At 39.0% G+C, this 16185-nt stretch overlaps 1 protein-coding gene across 3 annotated transcripts in view; it reads left to right on the forward strand.

Moving 5' to 3' along the window:
- The first annotated feature begins 1205 nt into the window (after positions 1–1205).
- Positions 1206–16185, forward strand: part of LOC127445926 (membrane-associated guanylate kinase, WW and PDZ domain-containing protein 3-like) — a 191530-nt gene continuing 176550 nt past the window's right edge. For all 3 annotated transcript variants that reach the window (XM_051706429.1, XM_051706430.1, XM_051706431.1), the window contains exon 1: positions 1206–1963. In XM_051706429.1, coding sequence (XP_051562389.1) covers positions 1654–1963 — 310 coding nt within the window. In that variant the 5' untranslated portion in view covers positions 1206–1653. The remainder of the gene's footprint in view (positions 1964–16185) is intronic.

The raw sequence follows: 16185 nt of genomic DNA on the forward strand, positions 1-16185 counted from the left end.
TTCTGCAAATCATTGTAAATACTTTTAAATTGTATAAAATAATCAATTTAAACAATAAACATGTAACAAAATATAATATATGCAATATATGATCATATTTATTGACTGAAAATATTTTTTTATTTATAAAAAGCTAAAATGTGACCAAAATTATGAAAAACTAATCAAATATAATTAGTAAAATTAATATTTTCTAAATGTACGTAGTTAGAAGGTCCAATTAACAGCATTAGCTTGGAGATAATCTATTTTATATGTAAGCAAAAGGCACATTAGAACTGGAATATGAATCGATACTGAATCTAAAACAGAATCGAACCATATTGAGAGCTTATGAATCAGAATCCAATCAAATCAGGAAATCTGTATCAATTTCCAGCCTTAAAAATAAGCAGACTGATAGCTTCAACAGAGGATTAACGACCTTGGAGCTCACGGGAGATCTGTCTTTAAAAATCAATTCCTCCATGGAAAAAATATATGGGATTACCAGACTGTTGCGCTTTGTTGGCTATTTTACAACGGCTTAAATCGCGGTTCATCCAATCAGAATTTAAGAGTCGGAACTATTCGATTTTTAATTGGTTCAAAAATCTTCTGCTGAGTAGTTAGTTAGCCTTACTTTATGGTGTTTATGGTTGCCATGCAGCATAGCAACATATCAAGGTCACAGGTGTGTGGATATTGGCTATTTTACAACGACTTAAATCGCGGCTCATCCAATCAGAATTTAGTCAGAACTATCCCCTTTTTAATTGGTTCCTTCGGGTCTGAAAACGCACACACACACACACACACACACACTCGCACACACTCGCGCGCGCGCACTCACACGCCTCATTTGACAAATACAAGCTGAGAGAGCAACAGTAGCAGCCGCGACTTGAGATCTGAGGGGCCAGCGCCGCGTATGACAGAATCACAGCTTCCATTTGAGGCTTCACTGGGTGATAGAAACCTCGTAAAGAGAGGATCGACAGGTTTAATTCTCAAGCAGGCCGTTTGTCAAGGGTTCATAAAGGTGTGTTGAGCTGACTGTTCAGCCACAGCCAGGAATGAAGACGCGTCAGACATATCCAAACACGCACTGAGCATCGCGTTTCGAAGAGCGGCGAGGATACTGAGCGTTGGTCGTTTGGACAGTCCAGACAAGAACCGAATATACACGACACAGTCGCTTTTTGTTGATTGAAATACCAGTGAGATACCGTTTAACAGCATATTCCGTCACTTGACACAAACTGTCATGGTTTTTTATCGCGCTCTAGTGACATCTGTCATCGCGTATCTCAGTCTGCTACGCGTGAAGCTGTGGATGTGAACTTAATTGGTAACATTAATAATGTAATAATAATGTAATAATTAATAATGTAGCCACAACAGCAGCTTCGCGTAAGGTAAAGTTAATAACGTTTTTGGTGTAAGCAAAACTAAAAGCAATCTAAATGTTGTCCTGAACTTATAATGGTAGCAAAGAAATGTTGATATGGACCCTTATATCTGTTATATTCGAGTCAATTGCTGTCTTTCTATCGAGATGGGCTGGATGCACTTGAACATCTTTTCATCTCCACGCCCGGTGAAGTGAACAACACACCGGAAAGCGAGGCTTTTAAGTGCTCTCTTGATTTTGCACTGAAACTTTAAGGATAAATGATGTCTAAAACTCTAAAGAGGAAGAAACACTGGTCCACTAAAGTGGAGGAATGCGCCGTGTCGTGGGGAAGCGTCGGGGAGTTCGGTGATGTTGTGGAGATCCTCGGAGGCGCCGAGCACGGGGAGTTCCCGTTTCTTGGTCAGATGAACTTGGACGTACTAGTGTGTCATGTCGGGAGACTACCGTACTACGGGGATGTGTTATTAGAGGTGAACGGGACACCTGTCAGCGGGCTGACGAACCGAGACACGCACGCGGTGATCCGCCACTTTCGGGAGCCGATCCGCATTAAGACCGTCAAACCAGGTAAGCTGAGAAAACTTTGTATTTTTTTTAATTATTTTTTTATGCTCGTAAAAATGAGACTTCTATCCCGCAAATAAAACGCTGTTGTTGTTGCCAAACATTATTGTTGTCATGAACTGGCAACATACTGGAGTGCGCGTGCCAGCGCGCGCATCTGGCTCAGAGTGCACCTGTATAAACAGGTGCTTCAATTGATGTGTAAATTTAGAGGAATAGTTCGCCCAAAAAAATACTTATTTCATGGGTTTCCGAACCACATATGATTTTCTTTCCTCCGAGGAACACAAAAGAAAATGTTTTGAAGAATGTTCACACTGCTCTTTATCCTACAACGATAGTGGATGGGGACTTGGGGTTGTTAAGCTCCAAAAAGGACAAAACATGTAAAGTATCCCATGTATGATATGATAACATTGTGTGAGGAGCAGACTGAAAATGGGTGATCCTACAAAACCTCTCAAGAAAATGTCCTGGTCCTATTTTACTCCAAAACAATATTGAAATGTAGCCTGAAGTCTATTTTTGGGCCATTAAGATTGTTTTTGTATTTTATCTTTACATTGTGACATTATTTTCATGACAAATTCTCATTACCACACTGCAAAAAAGACTGTCATTATGATAACTATATAATGTATAAAGGTGCTGTAAGTGATTTTTTTCATGGAAAGGTAAATGAAACAATTTCCTACTCCCTGAAATATATCACTGAAATAAGTGTCCTGAGATATCTCACCGATCTTTGTGACAGCTCTAGACTCTGTAAACAGCAAACAAAAATGTGTCTGCAGTCCACGGCCTCTGATGCTTTCTGTCTGTCAATCATTTTTCATGTTCTCATAGTGTTGTGGTTGCAGCGAATTATTGAGGCTTAAAGGGATAGTTTATCCAAAAATTTAAATTCTCTCATTATTTACTCACCCTCATGCCATCCCAGATGCGTATTAATTTCTTTCTTCAGCAGAACACATTTTAAGAAAAACTGAAAAAATATCTTAACTCAGTAGGTCCTTAAAATGCAAGTGGATGGTGATACGACCTTTGAAGCTCTTAAAAGAACAGACAGTCAGCATAAACAACATCCATAGGACTCCGCTGGTTAAATTAATGTATTCTAAAGCAAAACGATCGCTTTTGGTGCAAAAAAGATCAATATTTAAGTACTTTTTAACTATAAATCATTGCTTCCAGTCAGCAGCAGTACGCGCGTGACGTAATCGCGTTGCCATGCTCATGCGAGAACAGACACACATGCTACACACCTGGAAGAGCGGCGCTGTTTACAACTGAGTAGGAGGACCACTGTACAGAAGCATTGTTGGTTTTGGTTTAGATCTGTATTTGTATCTGTGGGTACGTTTACACGACAACGATGTACTAAAAACAGACGACAAAGTTGTCAAAAACGATCCCCGTTCACGCGGATCCGCGAAAATGACTAAAAAGGCTGTATGATGCATGCCAGGCCAGTAGTTGGCGATGTCACTTTGTAAAGAAACACTACGCGCCTGCGCACATAAGCATTCTTCCACAGAGTGGTGAAAACAAACAATGAAGATAGTGATCGCTGGTCCTAGTAGTGATACAGTAAATCTACACTTTGCTGGAGAAGTGTCAATAAACTCAATCTTGAGCAGCACAGTCCTGTAGTCCGCCATTGTAGTTTTGAATGTCTCGTGCATTGTTTTGAAGTACTCGCGTGCATGCCTATAGGCTGAACATGTAATACGCGTGCGCATGACGTCATCGTTTTCACAAATTCACATTTTTGTGTGTTTACACGGAGACGATAACGGCATTGTTTTCAAAAACTTGCACTTTGAAAACCGTTTTCAAAAGTTTGCGTTTTCAGGCCCCAAAACGCCGTTGTCGTGTAAACGAATAGCCAAAACGCATAAAAAGTTTTCCGTTTTTAGTTGAAAACGTTGTCATGAAAACGGCCCCTGTATGCTTACTCACAATGGTGTGTTCCTGTGCCATTGTCTCAACCGTGAAAAAAACTTGAAATTATGTCTGAACATGCCAATACGAATATGTCACACAAGAGACTGTGTGAACTCCGCCCTCTTGTAAATATTTATATATCTTTTCTGCACCAAAAGTGATCGTTTTGCTTTAGAAGCCATTCATTTAACAAGTGAAGTCCTGTGGATGGCGTTTATGCCGACTGTCTGTTCTTTTTGGAGCTTCAAAGGTCGTATCACCATCCACTTTCATTTTAAGGACCTACTGAGCTAAGATATTTTTTCAGTTTTTCTTCAAATGTGCTCTGCTGAAGAAAGAAAGTCATACACATCTAGAATGGCATGAGGGTGAGTAAATGATGAGAGAATTTTAATTTTGGGGTGAACTATCCATTTAATGCCATTTTTATAGCATGTTGCTTATAACAGTTGTCAGTTGAATCTGCTATTTTGCTGTTGTTGTTTTTGACAAGCACTCCTGCTCTATGTCGGTCTCAATAAAGCTCATATATCTTTGGCGTGCAGGGTTTTCGCAAATAGGGGGTGTGGCAAATCCAACTGCTCAATTTGTGGAAATTCTAGAATGGCCAAAATCACTTACAGCACCTTTAAATTGCAAAGTATTTATACATCATAGTTGTACTCCCTTGGTGTTGCTTTTAATTCCCCTGGTTTTAATAAAAAAGCATTCTGTAATACAGTAAATAAAACGACTGTATTACGGTAATAAGAATAATCATAAAACTTACGTGTCCTGAAAAAAATCGTAATGGACATAAATGTAGGCTTCATCTTTTTATGCAAAACATAATTTCATATTTTCTTTTATTTTTATATTGATTTAGGGTTAAATATGACCAGGAGATTTTCTTGACAGTTTTCATGAGAATCACCCAAATGGTTATTCTTAAAGTCACTATTCACTGAAATCTTTTACTGCAGCTCTTTCATCTTATTCATGTTTCTACATAGGCTTTGTAAACTTGTCATATTAAGATATGTAGAGATGTCAATTTTCAGACATTTTCATAATCGATCATCGTAGAAATTAACGATCAATTAATCACTGAAATGTTAACGTTAATTAGTGGTCGACCGATATATCACCAAGGCCAATAAATGTTCCCATTTGGCTGATTTTTTTCTTGTGGGCGCCGAAAATCGCCTGCTTGCATGTAAAGCGACTAAGACATGTATATGACCAGTCACGGTTCGTTTTCTTGTTACGTGCCATCGTATTACTACAATAATAGACCGGTGTGCAACACAGTGTCATTTAAATGATCTGCATATCAGAGCCATGACAGACACGTTTGAGCTCATAATGTTAAAGTGCTCGCCTGTTTCATTCTCCCTCTCTCTCCTCAACAGTTCCCTGTAACTTTTAACTGTCTTGTCTAATGATAAAAAGGCAAATATCAATAAAATAAATATCATATACCATAATATCATATACCATCATATATGTCTGCAAATATGCGCATATCTCGTTTAAACAAATATAATAACCCAACCTCATACAACTTCAGCAGATCCAGCATCCTGTGGAGCACTCATTTATTTACCTCTAAAGCACGTATTCTAACAGTCACTCCTCAACAGTTCTCTGTCACCTTTAACTTTCTTTTCTAATGATAAAAGGCAAATATCAATAAAACTTGTATTATATACCATTTGCAAATATTCAGATATCTCGTTTAAACAGATGTAATTAACGAACCTCACGAAAATCCAGCGTTTTCTTCCCGTTGAGCACTCATCTAATATCTTCCTCTGAAGCACGTATTCTATCAGCCAGAATCAAAAACTAAAGGATCAGGATCAAAAGTTGATCTGATTCACAAATCATAACGGTCAGTCCGTGTCAATCCAAGCAGGCGATCCGGGCCGTTTAAACTGTCAGGAGATTGCTGCTGCATCTAAACCAGGAAAATGCTGCCTCCAGAGGCTGTATACAGAGGTAGGATGAAAATAAGGTGCTTTTCAAACTGTTCGGAGACCAGTTTCCTTAAGAGTTCCTTTCATTCAAAACAGCTGTCAGTTAAGCCATTAACTGATTACGCAGCTAGGTAGCATGTCAGTTGTCTACGTTTTCGGATACAGCCCAAGGTAAAAGCACTTCACGTGTGCTATAAGTAAATGTTTTATTCACTATGCACTGTATATACAATTGGTTTGATTCAGTATTTTTTGTGAAAATGCGATTGCTAATGTGGACATTCCATCAGTGATTGCTGGACTACTGTGTGTACTTTTATTTCCTTCTTCCTAATATATTAACAATTTCTTCATGTGCAAATAAATTACAAAAATTTGATGATTAAACAGAAATCTGAAGAAACCGCAATCTACCATTTAAAATACAATATTATTTTTTAGTTTTGTGTGAAATTGAGTAAATAAAGTGCTAAATAAGAGTTTATAATTTTTTTTAGCAATTTTATGCTTGTTATTTACTACATAAAATTGTGTGATATATCGGCATTGTATTGGCCTAATGGCCACCCTGCTCTCAGGATATCGGCATTGGCATAGGCCATTAAAAACCCATATTGGGCGGCCACTAACGTTAATATCACAAAACGCACATGGAGGACTCCAAATAATATGTGCTTGTAGCCTACTGTTTATATATAATATAAATTAATAAACTTAAAGCTGCACTACGAAACTTTGTGCTCTCTAGCAACATCTGTGTTTGAAAGTTAAAATTGCAAGCAATTTGCGGAAGAACACTAAACGTGATTCGTGTTTTGGCACTGCTCTTTCTGGCAGATGAATCTCATGATTTGAACTTACCTGGACATCTCATGACTGGAGACTGGAGTCATAACGTGCTATTTTCATGTTCATATAATGTTATACGATTCATTATTTAAAACGGAAATATTACTTGCTTTGATGTAGATAAACAACACTCGTATAACATATTTTGAATGAATGAATTTTACACTTATAGCGCTTTTCTGACACTACACCCAAAGCACTTTTACGTAAAGAACAGGGGCTCAATCACCTAAATCACTACCAGTATGTTTTAGTATAATTTATCAAGTGTTTTATCTACTATTAATGTTTGTATTGTACTACACTTATCAATTTAAGAGGTGATACTCGTGATATGGCTGATATGAGTTCAATGGAAGACTTTATTATTTTTATATTATATTGTACAGCCTCAGTTGATAATGCAAGTGAACCGTAATACTAAAATAGTGTGTCTATGAATGCACACAATTCAGTAAATATGGGGATAAAATATACTTTAATAAACATGAAAATAATATGCTTAAAAATGCAATATAACAGTTAACAGTCAATTTTAGAAGTCTAAAATATTAGTAAACGTGTCACAGTAACTCCCCCAGACAACGTAGATACATAGCAATCAGTTAACACATGAGTATTGTTTGATTCATAAAAACATGCCAAGCATTATTGTCTTCAACAACCCTACCAGACAACATATCCAAGCATTATAGCAGGTAAACGGTATGTTCACGGACATGACGTAATGACGCAAGGATGTACGTCATAAGCCAGCGATTTCGTGCCAAATCGAACCCGACAGCTCAAAATACAAGTAATTTTTATAGACTTAAAGTAAGTAAGGATATTGTTTTGAACACTGATTGTTTATGTACTCAATCAATAATGGCAATTTGGGAGCCAGCTGGTACGTGATAGCTGTACGGTATGTGTAAACCTCACTCCCCTGGCCTCAAGAGGTGCACAAGTGACTGACAGGGGCTGTAGCCTTCAGCCTCCTTGTTAGGGCACGTGCCTCCCATGCTGGAGACGCCGGTTTGAATCCCGCTCTGAGCAGGTCAAGCAGGACTGGCTACAGTGGTGCCATGACCCAGATGGGAGTGAGGTTTAGAGGGGGTGAGTGTAACAGAAGCCAGCAGGAACATTGATAGCTGTACAGTATGTGTAAACCTCACTCCCCTAGCCTCAAGAGGTGCACTAGGGGCTTTAGCCTTTAGCCTCCTTGTTAGCACACACACCTCCCATGCCGGAGACGCCGGTTTGTATCCCGCTCGGAGCGGGTTGATTAGGACTGGTTAGACATAGTGCAGCTTTAAGAAATGCAAGTATTGTTTGAGTTTATTAAAACTTCACACTGTGGATCGTGGAATATTTTGGACCTTTGGATTACATTTTTTAATGGAAATTAAGTGAAATAATAACACGCTGTGTAAACAGTGTGTCTTACATACCATCATACATACTGGTTCTCAGGTGATGGTGAGATGTCAGCTGAATGTGCTTTCCCGGCGATCGCTGACGTAATTGTAGGTTGGGATGAAACAAGGAGATCAACCGTGCTTGTTGTCATTTTGTACACACTATCATGGTGTGTGCAGAAAACAAATTTGCAAATTTTCATTTGTAGAGAAATGCTCCAACTCTGTTTACATTGAGCCCGCATCATCTCTGATCTGTGTGTCTGTGCGGCTCTTCTTCGGTGAACCGGAGATAACGTGACATACTAGTGATGTTCAGTTCGTGAACGAATTGTTCTTTTGAACTGGTTCTTTTTAGTGAACGAGTTGAACTAGTTCACCAAATCGGACTGAATCATTTGAAACAGTTCACATCTCGAGTCAACACTGATCCTCAAGTTATCTTAACCTGTCTCTCGGATGTGCCTGACACTCCGAATCGAAATGAGCCGATAACCGGGAGTAATATGATACTAGAACTGGTGATATCTGCTTTTGCCAACTCTTCTTTGCAATTAACCGCTCCAACTAGTTCACAAACCAGACTGAACGCTCAGGTCACAACAGCTCTCGTGTCAACAGTACAATGAGTTGCTCGCAGCAGTTCTCGAGTCAACAGTACACTGAACTGAGAATTGCCACTTTTGGAGGTGTCCAACATACTGAGAACCGATGAGCTGCTGACATTGAGCATGTGTGTGATTAAGGGGCGAAATGTATGTTTCAGGTGTATTTTGCTGAACAACAGAGAGTGTAACAAATAAAACATACTGGAAATATGTTTATGACTTGATGTATTACCGTTTTATCAACGTATGAATATGATCCAGTCTACAGCTCTCGAGTCAACAGTACATTGAGTCATTCGCAGCAGTTTGCAAGTCACCAGTACACTGAACTGAGAATCGCCTCTTTCGGACATAATACTGAGAACTGCTGATCAGTGAGCAGCTGATGAGCATGCGTGAACCAAGGACTTGAATGAGGGGGTGAAACGTTTCAGTCGAGAGATGTAAACAAATTTTACTATTGAGTATTGTGCATGCAGATTATATCTGAAGCTGTGATGAGCTAGATCATGACTAAGACTAGTTTAATCACTTTTTATGCTTTAAACGTGTAGAACATCCACGTTTGTATATCAGTGTCAGTATTGGGTGCTTTAGGTGCAAAACTTTAATGTAAGATGTATTGTAAGATCACTGAATGAAACACTGATGACAATAAACACCCATATTATTATAATTTAATTAAATAAAATGTAATAATCAGCAATATGCCTTTATTAAATGTATTTGTGCATGTATTCTACAACGCTGGCGTTTTAGCATTATATATATTGACTTAATTACGTGATGACGTAAATGAACTGGTGAATCGGTTTCTGACTTCCCATCACTACAACATACATTGCCAAGTGCCCTCTAGTGGCTGGTGACTGTATAGACAGCCTGTCTGCTGTCATGATTACTGAACACATTTGGCCTGAAATTAATTAATCGATTTCGATTAATCATTAACATCCCAAAAGATGCGTTAATATAAACAGGTTTGACATCAGTGATTGGATCTTGCATGTGTTTTAAGTTAAACTATCATGACGCTCCGAGTTTAAATATGTAAAGCACGAATGAGATCTGCGAGCAAAGGCAGAGGCCAAGATTTTCAGCAAATAACGACCTTGGTCTTTCTGTCACACAAAGCTATTGTACAGCTATCAGAAGACAATAAAGGTAGATATCAGTTTTAACGATTAATCAGTGCAAATAGTTGCTTTTTAGAACTATTGGTTATCATCAAAAATCTATGCAGATAGTTGCTGATAGTTTTTCATAATTTCGTATTTTCAAAATTAGAGTCCCTGGTGTGTTTCAGGCTTGTTTATACTTAAAAGTCCCAAGTTATGCGCCAGATCTTCATTTTTCTGGTTATTATTGGGATTTTGGTTGAACAGTAAACTTCATCTGGGATTTTATTCATTTTGGATTCGTTTTCTGTGCCTGCCATAGTAAGAAAAGAATAAGATTTTTTTTTTTTACATTCTATAAATCGATTTTAAAAACTATCTGCCAAGGTTTTCGGCCTTTCCTACCACCTTTGTTATCGGTATTGGCAAAATCCACTATCAGTCAACCTCTAATCGACAGCCCTAGTTCCCATTCACTTTTTTTTTTTTTTTTTTTTTTTTTTTGGAGGGGAAAGAGCAGCATGAACATTCTACAAATTATTCTTAAAAAGAAAATCATACGACTGGAACAACATGTTGGTGGTTAAATGTTGTTAGAATCGTCAGTTTTGGTGACGTATTCCTTTAAGATTCTGGTAAAATACTTTATAAATCACCCCAAGAATATGCACAAGTACTTTGCCAAACGGCATTCAGAAGATTCTTTGTTCTCTCCCCTGCAGTGGTTTTACCACATGCCCTCTCAATGACATGTGCTGTGCTGAAAGTACCTTGATGTCAAAAGGCTCAGGCTTTGCCTCAGGGCTAGTGGGCAGTAAATATTCTACACACAGCTTATGAACGCATGAGCACCATTTCTAAGGACACTGCACCGTTGGCAGGTGTATCGATCACAGCGAGGAAATTGCCTTTCTGTAGGACAGTCCTGCCACTATAGAAAGGTGATTGTACCATGCTTGTATGAGGTTGGAAATGGGGAGGAGAAAGTTGTTACCATGGACACTGTATATCTTAGCATTATTGATAGGTGGAAGGAGTGTGTTCTTAGCAGGAGGAGGGGGGAGACACAATATGTCAGAGTTGTTATGGAGATAGGCGAATGTTATTAGCATGCAGATGTGAGAGTTGTTGCCATGGAGAACAGGGTACAGGAGGATAGCATTAACTGGATTGTTGATTGATGAATAAATGAGCAGTATCTGGGATTGTGCGAAAACGTACATTAGTAGCAGCTGAGACACCAGACTAATGTCACAGTAAAATCTGAAAAAGTTGGATGACTTCTCTTTAGCTAAAATCGCTCTTTGCTTATGGAAATTTCGAAACACTGACCCCATTGGTGAAAGCTGTAAGTGTTGTTGTGCGTATAGGCACATGTGAGCTCCATTTTCCAAGTAGGTATAGCTGCAGGCCGGAGACCTCCAAATGTGGGCGGAATCTCAAAAAGAGGGCGGGGTTACTCCAGAAGATGGCGTGGTTACTCAAAAAAGGGGGTTGCGCCAACTCCAAAAGGGGGTGTCACTTCCACTCACGGTTAAGGTTAGGGAAAGGGTTAGGTAAGGGGCTCCCTATATCATTAATGGTGGTTTTGAGCCCCCGCCCCTTTTTGGAGCAATCCATGCAGCTATATCCTTCTCCCATTTTCCGGGTGTAATGGTCACAGTGAAATGAGTTGTTTTAAGCTGTACAGGCTGTAATACAGTGAAGAGGAATGCATGTTTTATAAAGTGTTCCCCCCAACCCAAACCCTAAATCTAAACCTAACCATCAGTGGAGTAAAAATCAATCTAGTCTTATAGAATGAACGTTACTATAACTACAATTTTGCAAACTGAGTTTTACATGGCACTTTCTACATTTTGCTGCAGTTTCCTGGTGAAATGAACACTAGAGCCGCTACAACAACTGTGTTTTTGTTCACTTTCACATAAATCACGGGTACTATGGCTGTTCATGACTTTATAAACACTTATTTTTTGCACTATTACTCACACCCTGCAATGTTATTATATCAAAACACTCTTACTCTAATGCATAATTTGAAAAACAATACATTTTAACACTTGTATTAGAGACTCACATACATTTACCCACGTATTCCAGCATGATTAGTAGGGTGGTAGCTCACATGATAGTGTGTTGGACTTTGGACTCGAAGACCGAGCCTTGAGTCCAGCCAAGGATGTTTGGAGTGAAAGAGAAGCGAAACAAAATGATGTGGCTGCTTGAGTAAATGTGCTTTTCATGTCAAATTTGCTTTTAAAACACTCTCAGTTAGGTTTAGGTGCTGGTTAAGGGTAATGTCTGTTTTGTTCACCTCTCATTTACTTTTAAGACACTATTGGTTAGGTTTAGGTTAAAGTTTTAGGTTAGGGAGGTATGTTTTACTCATTAAAACATTAATCTAATATTCACCTTAAAAACCTTGTCTGATTACAACATCATTTCACTTGCTTTTGGCACCCCTCGCTGGACATTTCACTGGAAACTGCAGCCAAACGTGCAACGACGCATGTAATTTTGGATTGCAGAACTGTTGCCATTGTTACCTAAATTTCATGAGATCAGGCTGGTAAAAAAATGTAATGTTAGGGTGGAAAATGCAACCACTGAATCACGCTCATCACTGATTATGTGAATGCGATTACTACCTGGTTTCCATGCGGGATCCGAACCTGAGTCTACCTCGCTGCTGACGCAACTCACTTCCGGATGTGCTACAAGGGATGGTAAACATACTGGAGCCGATGCAAAAATGTCTGATAGGAGATGCCACTTGTCAGTGAGTCGGCATAATGTGGCCAATCCTAGGGTATAGGAACTCTCAGAAACAACATGCCGACTTCCCGTGTGATCATGTAGAAGACCCAAGCCTGTAGAACATATGTGAGATTAATTCTCGATTCTCTACGTGTAAAATATGTTTGTGGGTATATATCTACACTTTTTAGAAGCTAATGTTAAGTAACTCTTTTGTCCTACACTCTTTTCCCATTTGAACAAAGAGGATCTCGTTCGAAAAGCTTATTGACCAAACCTTTGTTGTGGTGTGTAGGCGGCGTGTGTGTAATAATAATAATAATAATTCCTTACATTTATATAGCGCTTTTCTAGGCACTCAAAGTGCTTTACATAGTATAGGGGGAATCTCCTCAACCACCACCAGTGTGCAGCATCCACCTGGATGATGCAACAGCAGCCATAGTGCACCAGAACGCCCTCCACACACTAGCTATTGGTGGAGAGGAGAATAGAGTGATGTAGCCAGGGATGGAGATTATTAGGAGGCCATGATAGATAGGGGCCCATGGGGGGAATTTTGGCCAGGACACCAGGGTTATACCCCTACTCTTTTACAAGAAGCACCCTGGGATTTTTAATGACCACAGAGAATCAGGACCTCGGTTTAATGTCTCATTTGAAAGACAGTGCTTTTTTACAATATAGTGTTCCCATCACTATACTGAGGCATTAGGACCCACACAGACCGCAGGGTGAACACCCCCTGCTGGCCTCCCTAGTACCACTTCCAGCAGCAACCTTGGTTTTTCCCCAGGAGGTCTCCCATCCAGGGACTAGCCAGGCTCAACCCTGCTTAGCTTTAGCAGGCAACCAGGTGAGAGCTGCAGGGTGATATGGCTGTTTAATAAGAATAGGGATGCACCGATACCACTTTTTCTCTTCCGATCTGATTCCGATACCGGAAATCTCAGTATCGACCAATACCGATCCGATACCAGTGTTGTTTTTTGCATAATCAGTTTAGAATATCTTTACATTATTGTGTGGAATCATTCGGGAGTACTCTTTAATATGTAAAGAAACACAAACCTCTATCTACACATTATTTCAATATAAATGTATAGCTTATTAAGAAACATTTTATTATTAACTAGTATACTGGATAATGTAGCAGCAAAATTAACAGTAATTCCAGTCTTCAAGTCTTCAGTAGAAAAGAAACCAGTGTTTTTTTTTTTTGTTTGTTTGTTTTTTTCAAAAATGTTTCAACTTGTATCTGGACTTTAAAGGATTCAGATCTCTTTTTTGTTCAATTTAGTTGTAAGATATCAGTCCACTTTTCATTCACACAATTATTTTTGGAACTCATTCAACTTAAATATTGTTATAAATTGCAAAGAAATACTAATTATGACAATAATAATAATAATAATAATAATAATAATACATTGTTATTATTATTATTGACTTAATTTTAATTTGAAATACAACAGTAATATATTTAAATCGTGCACTTTTTAAACCCTCATGCTTTTATTTTGACATTCTAAACTCTCCAGTAAGTCCTGTATTTGTCTGTTTGTAGGCAAGTTCACAGTAGTTTAATTCACTTTTTATTCAAATTCTGGTAAAATGCACCTCCGGTGCCTTTCTAAATGCATATTATAAGTGAACCGAACTATTGAGCATCTACATCTGAGATGTTGTTCGTGAGTAGCGCTCAAATATTGCGCACCACGTGAAGGCTAAAAATAGCCTAGAGTGTGTGTGTAACAGAGCAGCTAACGCGCTGGCGCTGCGCGTGCATTTTATGTATTTACTTATTAAACACAGCATTTTGTGGTTCACAGAGCTACTGCACGTCTTCAAGTGACTTTGAATAAAATTCACGAGTCATATGAACTGCTTTAATGGTGTTTTTATGGTTCTTTTATGTCATTTTTGGAGCTTGACAGTAACGAACATGACTAACACACAGTATCGGATTTGGATCGGGCTCGTCGGACCAATACCCGATCCGTCTAAAAGCTTCAGTATCGGAGCCGATACCGATCCAGGTATCGGACTGGTGCATCCCTAGTGCGTAAGCACATGTGTCTCCAAGGTCCCTTGTATGGAATTCCTAGAGTGTGAATAATAGATGGAGTGAGTGAAATGCCTACACACACAAACAGAATAAAGGTAACAGGAAATTATGTCACAGTTATTGCCACAGGCACAAACACAGCAGTGCTTACTTTCACCAGCTGTTTCATCTCTGCCTTGACTACCTTTGCTTTTTTATAGAGGAGTCTATGGTGAGTGCCTCTATGTATCATTAGAGAATTTCTTTATTACGTGTGGGTGGAGGTGGGATGTTTTTTCACAGTACAACTAAACGAATTTACATTCTTAAAAGGCATACAGTAGTTCACCCAAACATTTTTAATTCTGTTACTTACTCACCTTCATGTTGTTACAAACCCTTATGACTTTCTTTCTTCTGTGGAACACACAAAGAGATATTAGGCAGAATGAATGCCTTAAGGCCCAAACATACTTTACGCAAGTATGTGAACGGAGATGCACCTTGCTACGCAAGCTCGATTTCACGAGTTGTTGCATTGTGAAATGTGTCAGCGCTCAATTCATAACACAACGCAAGTATGTGCCGCATTCTCAGCGTTGCCGCAAGGAGCACTAGAGCGGATTTTCTTCTTTCAATCAACAACTGTCATGGAGGACTCAGGCAGCAATTTGAGTTGAATATTTTCAAAAAATATATACACATTTTTGTTCCCAGTCCATTCAAACAAACTTGGTTTTTTTCTGTGTCTCTCCCCACTCCTCAACTATCGTCTCATCTACCACATCTGGACTGCATCTGAAAACGTAGTCAGATGACTTGCTGCCTAATCAGTTAATGGCTTAACTGACAGCTGTTTCCGAACAGTTTGAAAAGCACCTTATTTTCATCCTACCTCCGTATACTGCCTCCGAAGGCAGCATTTTCCTGGTTTCGGATGCAGCACTGGTTTCGTGGTCATGCCCAAAAAATCTATTGCCCTCTTGTGGTCTGAGGTTTGTAACCGCCAGAGCAACGCAAGAGCGCACGTAATGTATGTACAACGGGACCACACGTTGGCCATGCGTTGGCCATGCGCACGCATCTGCATAATTGTGTGAAGTATGTTTCGGCCTTCAGTCACTATTCACTTTAACTTTATGGAAAAAAAAACATTCTGCCTAATGTCTAATTATGTGTTCTACTGAAGAAAATCAATGTCTGTTGTAAAACATGCAAATTGCATGTCAAGTATGGCTTTAAAATAAAACTTTCCGATCAGCAAATGAAGTGATTGACAATCGTGACTGATGTTTCATCAAGTGTAAACTACCTGTGTTCTTAGCCTCAGGCTACTTCTATTGGACAACCGTTTGTATACTGTAAGTCACTTTGTAGGAACATTATTTGCTAAATGATAACTTAACACTGTTGTTAATTTAAGTCAAAGCACAGATGGTGTTTCATCTAAAGTGCTCAAACCTCTGCTCTATGTTGGCAGAACTCCCTCATGTTGTCAGAGCCTGTGCCAATGTGGGAATTGTAGTTCGTAGCAATTC

Source organism: Myxocyprinus asiaticus, chromosome 9 (genome assembly GCF_019703515.2).
Source record: "Myxocyprinus asiaticus isolate MX2 ecotype Aquarium Trade chromosome 9, UBuf_Myxa_2, whole genome shotgun sequence".
Taxonomy (NCBI): Eukaryota; Metazoa; Chordata; class Actinopteri; order Cypriniformes; family Catostomidae; genus Myxocyprinus; species Myxocyprinus asiaticus.